The sequence below is a fragment of the Chenopodium quinoa genome, unplaced genomic scaffold (assembly GCF_001683475.1).
Source record: "Chenopodium quinoa cultivar QQ74 unplaced genomic scaffold, ASM168347v1, whole genome shotgun sequence".
NCBI classification, from domain to species: domain Eukaryota; kingdom Viridiplantae; phylum Streptophyta; class Magnoliopsida; order Caryophyllales; family Amaranthaceae; genus Chenopodium; species Chenopodium quinoa.
The window spans coordinates 2,929,339-2,937,744 of NW_018744092.1; the positions used below are offsets into that span (position 1 = coordinate 2,929,339).

At 36.2% G+C, this 8,406-nt stretch overlaps 2 protein-coding genes across 2 annotated transcripts; both read left to right on the plus strand.

The window, feature by feature from the left end:
• Window positions 1–825: 825 nt before the first annotated feature.
• On the plus strand, window positions 826–3,676 carry LOC110692058 (B3 domain-containing transcription factor VRN1-like). Its single transcript, XM_021869047.1, has 4 exons — window positions 826–983; window positions 2,229–2,709; window positions 2,997–3,124; window positions 3,226–3,676. Exons 1-4 carry the CDS (start codon window positions 840–842, stop codon window positions 3,469–3,471), a joined length of 999 nt encoding a protein of 332 aa, XP_021724739.1. The 5' UTR covers window positions 826–839; the 3' UTR covers window positions 3,472–3,676.
• A 705-nt stretch (window positions 3,677–4,381) lies between these two features.
• On the plus strand, window positions 4,382–6,336 carry LOC110691855 (protein DGCR14-like). Its single transcript, XM_021868822.1, has one exon. The coding sequence runs from the start codon at window positions 4,611–4,613 to the stop codon at window positions 6,114–6,116; it is 1,506 nt and encodes a 501-aa protein (XP_021724514.1). The 5' UTR covers window positions 4,382–4,610; the 3' UTR covers window positions 6,117–6,336.
• The last annotated feature ends 2,070 nt before the right edge of the window (window positions 6,337–8,406 follow it).

Here is an 8,406-nt window from a genome sequence, read left to right on the forward strand (position 1 = left end):
ATATATTTTCCGTAGATATCATTAAGGAAATAATATATTTAGATTTATTTTATGTTAAGATATTATTTAGATGATATATCTTTAGGATTTATGATTATGGTAGTATATCTTTTAGGAATATTGTTTTCTATCTTATGAGCGTAGGTTTTGTATAAATACTCTACCTATTGATGAATAATAGACCAGCTATTCTATTCTCTCTTCACCCTAATTTGTCATCAAATATTTATACATATACATAGATTCTATTTTATTTAAAAAAATGTTCCAAATAAAAACGGGTGTTGGTGTAATGGTGTCACGTACTCACGTAGTCAGTGGCGGAGCCAAGATTTTAACAATATTAAAGCATTGTACTATCTAGTAATGCTCTTATATATCAAACTCCTAAAATTTGTATTCTTTATTTTTCAATTAAAAATAAAAAATCAAGACACAATTACGTATCACACAGTAATTGTGAAAGAATGTTCTTAATATCAAGATTCTAATTTATTAACAATCGTATTTGTCAAACCTTGATTACGGAGTATTCTAAAATCTATCAAATGTTATCACCGCCTATAAGGCTTTAAGCAATGAGCCAATGACCCATTTTGTTATTAAGACAGTATAATACTCATTAGTAATTATTGATTTATTGATTCATTACAGGCTTACAGCTAATACAAGTACTTCTAGTATTAAGACAGTATGATAAAGGAATACTAAAAATTTTGCCATTCATCCATCATTCAGCCGACCTTTCAAATACACACTACTCTAGTACTCCGTACTATATTATTAGTCCATTTAATTCAATAAATTTTCGGACAAATAAAAATACTTAGTTGAAAATCATGAGAAGTAGTCGTCTAATGATGATTAAGAAAAGGCAAGCGCTTGAAGAAAGTAACGCTACAAAAACAGGGTTTAATTCAGAGGAACGAAATCCCTATTTTTTCAAAATCATTGTTTCTCCCCTTGCTCAAAAATCCAGTCTTGTAAGTACTTATTTTATCCATTTTTTTTATTGCTATTATTTTTTGTTAGTATTTGTATATACGATTTTTATGTTTTAATTTACTAAAATTATGATCTTGAATGTCTAAAGTAGATTTTTGTTTTGGGTAAATAAGATTAGTGCTGTGTAATCAAGATTAAAGCGAAAATTGCTGTTATATTGTGATTTTCTGGCTTTATTGGTTGAATTATGATGTACAGAAATTGATTTACTTCATGTGCGTTACTACATTTTGCCACAAATTCAATTGGGGTTTTATTTTGATGATGGCAGATTTTATAGAGGTTAAACTTTTTTATCTTAATTTACTTTGGGCAGTGGAGTGATCCATGTATTTTTTTTTTTTTAGTTAGAGTGATCCATATATGATGTTTCTTTGTGTTAGATTTTGGAAAAGCTCCTCAAATTGTAGTGTGTACCATTGATCAATATTTATAGCATATTACAAGACTAGTCGGCTAGTCCTAATCACGTTAGGAAACCTAATACGATAAGAATACAAACTACATTTAAGTAACAAAAATGGCTCGGGTTTCGAAAACGACTAAACCTCAAAAATCAGCTTTTGAAACGATTGGGATGTTGAAACTTCATGTAGTCCTAGAAGTTTCCATGCTTCATGGAGTATGTCCTGAAAATAGTAGGACAAGGAAATATTAATCTGAGAGCCACTTTTTTGTTCCTGAAAATTGACTAGCAAAACCTTTTTACTCATTCTGAAATTAATGAAAGTGGGCCCACCTAAGTAGACCGTAGACGTATAAGTACTCCTAGTGAGATTTGATCCAAATTGCGAGGACTAGGTGTCTCCCTTAATGTACCCTTGGTGGAGAGTTGGTCCTAGTATCGATAGGATCGGGGGTGTCCTTAAGTACCATAATCCCATGTATGAGAAATGAGGTGGACTGATTGAATTAAAAACAAATGCTAGTATTACGACTAGGACTGTAGGAGACTTGATGAAAAGTTGGTACTAGAGTGTATTGTTCTTTTTTGTTACTTCTTATGATGCTGATATTAGTGCATCACTACAATCTGTAATTTTCCCCCGTACTCTATATAGACTTTTTGGTGTAAATTAAGTCATCTCATCTTCTTGTGTGTATGCACGTTGTATTGCTGTAATGCTGTTAGCCTGTTAGACTACACTTGCCTTGCATGATTAGGAGACGGTTTTTTTTCTTTAACAATATTGAACTTCGTCATTGTTTCATCCGTATGGCAGAGGATTCCGGTGGGGTTTGTGAAGAAATATGGAGAGCAATTATCTGATGACATATTCCTTAATGTGCCAAATTCTGAAAAACCATGGAAAGTGGAAATAAAGAAAGAAAACACTGATATGTCCTTAGGCAAAGGTTGGCAAGATTTTATGGAGTTCTATAGCTTAGAATATGGGCATCTCTTAGTATTTAGGCTAGATGGGGGTTTACAATCACATTTTTATGTCCTTATACTCGACAAGAGTGGTACGGAGATAGACTATCCTGTTCGAAGCTCTCATGTATCAAATAGAAGTGCTGACAGTAGGCTGCTTAAGAGGGATGTTACAGAAGATCACAGTCATCACACTGAGGAGACCGATGATGTCTCCTTGGAAACGTTGGATGAATCCTCACCAAAAATCAACACATTCGACTCAGTTATTAATCTTGATACCTCAGATTCTGATGATGATGTAGAAGGTTTAAGCTTCAAAAGTAAAGGTATAGTATGCTAATTTTTTCTCTCTTGTCACATATATTACAAGCAGTATCTTTTATCAAGTGTTACAACTATCTGCACTACATAGGAACAATAGAGGTTTTTCGGGAAATAATAGTCACATGTACTAGTTGGTAGTTGGTACTGTCGCGTTTTCATCAAGGAACTAATAAATGGTTTTCTTAATTAGTGAAACCTTGTTAAATCCTCAAACACAATAAATTTTGTTTATGCAACAACTTCAATTATTCAGCAGTTAATGTATTATAAATTCTTCTTGCATGTGAAGGGAATGATGAAATCTCTCCTGAAATGAGGAAGAAAAATCTGAAGAAAAAGCTTGACAGCTTAAAATCTCAATATCCTCACTTCAAATCCATTATCTGTCCCACACATGTGCATAACAAATACATCCTGGTAAGATTACTAATCTGTTTTTTTTTCTTCTTTTGTGTACATTTCTTGTAAAATCATTATAATGTCTCATGATTTTAATGTGTAGTCTACATGATGTGTAGAGTGTTCCATTCAACAGCCATGCTTCAACTTACTTCCCTAGTGATAAATCTGAGAAGATAATCTTGAAAGGGCCAACTGGGAAAAGCCATGCTGTCGGATATTATTTTGGGAAGAAACATGCACAACTCATTAGCGGATGGAAGTATTTCGTGTTGGATAATGACTTGAAGGTGGGAGATGCATGTATGTTTGAGCTGGTGAGTCGTAAGCCCAATTTTTACAAAGTTTCTATATATCGCGGCTAGCTAGTTAAGTAGTAACAAGGCAGGTTAATATTTGACAATGTAGTCATGTAGAGTTTTTGTCTGAAGATGCTTGATCCTTAGATTGTATATTTTGTAGTTTGTTTTGAAGACCAATAACAAATGGCATATAGTAATGTAAATTAAAGAAGTTGAAGTCTGAAGACTATATAAATCATGAATCCCAGTATATCCAACTATGTTTATGATGCTATTTATCAAACGCACTGTTGTGCATTTTGGGTTTTTGTATGTTATATATTTGATCACTTGAAGGTATCAAGCTTTATATGATTAATGCATGAATTAGCTTATTGATTTCCATTATTCTGGCTCGTTGGTTCTTATCCCAGCCCAATTTTAGGTACTTGTTGGAAGCCTACGCAGTTACGCAGTTTACATTTACACTTTATACAGCTTTAATAAAAGTCGCATTTTACTTATATCTTCATTTTTTTTTTCAATTAATCAATCATACTTTACATACTATTAATCTTATTATATCAAACTATCTTGTCTTTTAAATTCGCAATCAATTAGCCAAATCTACCATTCTAAAAATATGTACAAGGAGATAGAACAACTGAGACTTTTATTTAGTGATGGAAAAAGTATTCGTTTTACTCTTATCATTTGTCAAATTTTAGCCAAACTTGGTCAAATCCTCCATATATGAACTCATCCCAACCTATGAATTGCTCCAAAATCCTTTTCCAAATACTCCTCCGTTTATAATTAAGTGTATTTGACCTAACTCATTTTAGTGAGTGGCGCCAAATCTTTTTATGGATTGCTTTTTTTGCCTCTTTTGCTACAAGATTTTGACCATTGATATGCAACACATACACACACACACAAAAAAAAAAAAAGGTTTTTTTTAATTCCAATGAAGTACAAAGACCAAAATAAAAAGAAAAACAAACAAATAAAATTAATTAATTAAAATAAGATAAACTAAAATAAATAGAAATAAATAAATAAAAACTAATTTACATTCTCACCGACTTTAACCGCGTAACGCCCCAAAAAGGGCTAAAACCACCGTTACCCACCACTTGAATCACTTCCTCCTCCATCTTCTTCCCCAATTTTTCTCTGATCCCCAATTTTCCCAAAACCCTAACCCTTCGCCCAAATTCACCATGCTTCTCTCTCCAGGCCACTCCCCTCGCCACCTCTCTACTCCATCCCCATCTCCTTCTCTCTCCTCCGCCGATCCCCCATCTTCTTCTTCCTCCCAACAACAAAACCCCCCTAAAAAATCTGCAACAGTTCTCGATGAAGACAGCTATGTTGTTGCAATCGAGAAGATCATCGAGCGCGACTTCTTCCCTGACATCCCGAAGCTTCGTGATCGTATCGATTGGCTTGAAGCGGTCAATACTAGGGATCCTGTTCAAATTCGTGATGCCCAGTTGAAGATTCTTGAGCGTCGTCGAGGTTTGAACCCCACTGATGGAGGTAAAATTCGAACTCCTGGTTCAACTTTTTTTAAGAATTCTGTTACCCCTTTTGATTTTGATCGAACCCCTTCTGTAATTGATGGGAATTTTGGTGGTGGGGAGGTGGTTGGTGATGGGAATTCTGTTAATGTTAATTTGAGTTTGGATCAGTTTTTTAGGAAGTATACTAGTGAAGATAATGACAGTTTTAATAGAATTATGGAGAAAGTTAATAGGAAGAGGAAGGAGAGATATGGGTATTTGTTGGAAGGTGAGAAGGAAGAGGATGATGAGGTTAAGGGGATTGAGGATGTTAAGAGGGATAGGATTACGGATGGGTATGGTACGTCCGATCAACCGGTGAGTACGTTGGAGGGTTGGAAGTATTGTGCTAAGAATTTGCTAATGTATCACCCTGCTGATAGGGGTGAAGCTCCGTTGACGGCGGATGAGAGGGCCGAGAGGTTGAAGGGTTTGACAAAGGAGGTTGATCGGTATAATACTAGATTTCATGGGAAGATGTCGGATTCTGGACTGAAAGAGGAGGATGAGGTTGAGGTTCTTTATAACATGGTAGCGGGGGGTACCCCGGTGATATCTGATAGGAATAGGGATAAGACCAAGAAGTATGATTTGGAGGATTTGAGGAAGTCTCCGAATGTGTTTTATGTGGAGTCTGAGAAAAAGGCTGAGAATGGTTACAGTTTTGTGAAGACTCCTTCACCTGCTCCTGGTGCGGATGAATCACCATTTATCACTTGGGGTGAAATTGAAGGGACACCTTTGAGATTGGACAGTGAGGATACGCCACTTGATATTGGAGGTAGTGGTGAGGGGTCACGTTTCAAGATTCCATTGCCTCCTACACGGGATTTGAAAGCTCATTCTTTATCGCGGGAGGCTGCTCGTAAGCTGAAGGAAAGGTCAAGGATGTATGAGAAACCACCCCTGCCTTCGCCTATGAGGAGTGGAAGTGCCAGTCCTAATGTGAGGACTCTTTCCCCTGCTGCTCAGAAGTTTATGAGGAATGCAATGGCAAAATCATCAGCTTCTGTCGACGAATCTCTGCGTGCTAGTTATCGAGGCAACAGCCCTGGCCCAGGTACTCCTAAGCCGGGAAGGAGCATGTCAAAGCTTGCTAGAGATGGAACCATTGATTCTGCCAGGTCACCTTCTGTGAGAGAAGGTTCTAATCCTCCTTGGTAATTAGTTTATTGGCTTGTAGGAACTACAACTTAGGGTAACAAGTTCCGTTGTACATTAATTCTCGGGTATGGATCTCTTTGTACTTCAGCATCTGTATCTGATAACTTATGTTTCTCTATGGTTTCATGAAATACACGTTATATCTTTCTTTGTATTTGCTGAAAGTGCTTGGTGCCTTTGTACCTCTGATTTATCAACAAAATTTTATACCTGTTATCTACTTAAATGTGTGGTGGTTTAAAATTGTATTATCGTGCTGTTTTCAAATTTGATCAGCCCTTCTGTTGTTTTTCACTATCTTATGTGTTCAAGCTATGAAAGTTCTTAAGAGGGAAGATGCTATAGACTAGTATAAAATTTGGTTTTTTCTCATATGGTTTTATTATGTAACTTGTTGAAGTGCTGAGGACATGTTAATTTTATGCAGTAGAAACTAGTATATTTAAAAGTATGGAGTAAGAGCACAGTATTCCGGCTATTTACCTATAGATCTAGGGCTGATATTGGCAACCCGGCAGTCATCTGGGCCTGTTGGGGTGCTGTTAGATAGGTCTCTATACCCTGATCCTTTTATTAGAACAGAACTTTTGCTTACCATAAAATCTGTGCTGTGGACCTGTGGTGAGCGAGATAGTAATGATGTCTTGCTAGTCACGTACTACTGTTGGACTGTTGGTTAGTGCTATATTGCTATGTACATGTGTGAAAATCCTGGGCCATATTTTCTAAAGAATGTTAACTAGTATTGCAGTAGAGCAGAAATTTTCAGCTGTCTACATTGACCACTTTGCAATGTTCAGGCTAAGAGGTGTCTAATATGCCCCTCAAATATTTAATTTTGATTCCTTTTGAGAGATTTACATTCTTCAACATTAGATAGAGAACTAACAAAAGGTGAGTCAAAAATTTGGAGGTTCTCCCGTTTGTCAGATCAAACACATGGCCTGACCCCCACTTCCTGCATGGGTGACCTTGATGACAAACCAGGTAGACTTGCTGTTTGCTGCTCCTGGAGTTTCAATCTGATGATCTTTTGTTTTTTTTTTGCTCCAAGATATGTAATGTTGTTTCTGTCATTTTATGTGGCTTCCAAAAAATGATGATAGTTCTAATGCAAGTGCTTGTGGACTACACTGACCGTTCAACATGACTGCTTCAATCATTCTGCACTTTGTTCTAATTCTGCCTGCTTTCCAGTCATATGCTCTCAGTGTCTTATGTGCTTTTATAGATATTTTGCATGTTCCTGTTTAACTGGGTGTTTGTTACTCAGTTATCTTTATGTAAGCTCTGAGTTTTTTCAGGGTTCTGACTTTTGACAGTATTCGTTCAAGTAGTTTTCTAGAGGAGGCAGCCTCTTTAGAGAATATCCACGTAAACTTCTTGTAGATTTTACTATCATTAAAATTATGATTTCTGCTCACTGTGTATGAGCTTTTACTTGGAGTGAGACTCTGAGATGCCTGTAAACCCTTGGAGATTGGATTTTAGGATCTCATTTCATGTCAAGGGTAGTTACAGGCTGCTGTTCTAGAACCTGTGGTCAAATTTGGGTCGGGAACTATTCTCTCCTCCACCAATCAGTATCAGGTTAGGAACATGTATGATATAAAGTGAGTCAATTGCGAGCTGATTGTTACCTGACTCGACTCGATTCGAAAATTTAAAATTTCTCGCCCATGCCTTGCCCGACTCCTCATCAAAGCTTTCTTCCTTCTAAAGTTTAAGTATCAACTTTCTCCTTTTAGTGCTCTAAAATATCACGAGCTTATTGAGCTGTTTAGAGCTAGCTCAATTTGTGCTCATTAAAGTTTTGAGTTTTGTCCAAGTCAAGGGAACTCAATTCAAAAATTTGACTGCGCGTTGACCGAGTCAAGTTCGAGTTGCTCGCGATTTGCTCAACTCGACTAGCACCTTAATTCTTGACTGTTGTAGCAATTTCTTTACACAAATTACCTATGAAATTGTCCTCTTGGGAATCGTAGACCGTGAAGGTCCATTTGGAGGATTTTATAGCATTGAATCATTGGTTACATCTCTTATAAGTCTCCTGGAATAACTTTGTAATCCTTAGCAATGTTTCTTACTGAATTATGTGGTTAAAATGTTCTGCTGATTAAAGGATCGTTGCTCTTTTAATCCTTGTTATATTTATGTTGAAATAAAAAGAGTACCTAATCCTCAATATCTCTGATGGTCTTCTCTTAACTTAATTGTCATTTGTTGCTTAATACATGTACTATCACTGGTCTCAACCTCTTTGGCTCTGTTTAGATTCAGAATAGAAAAA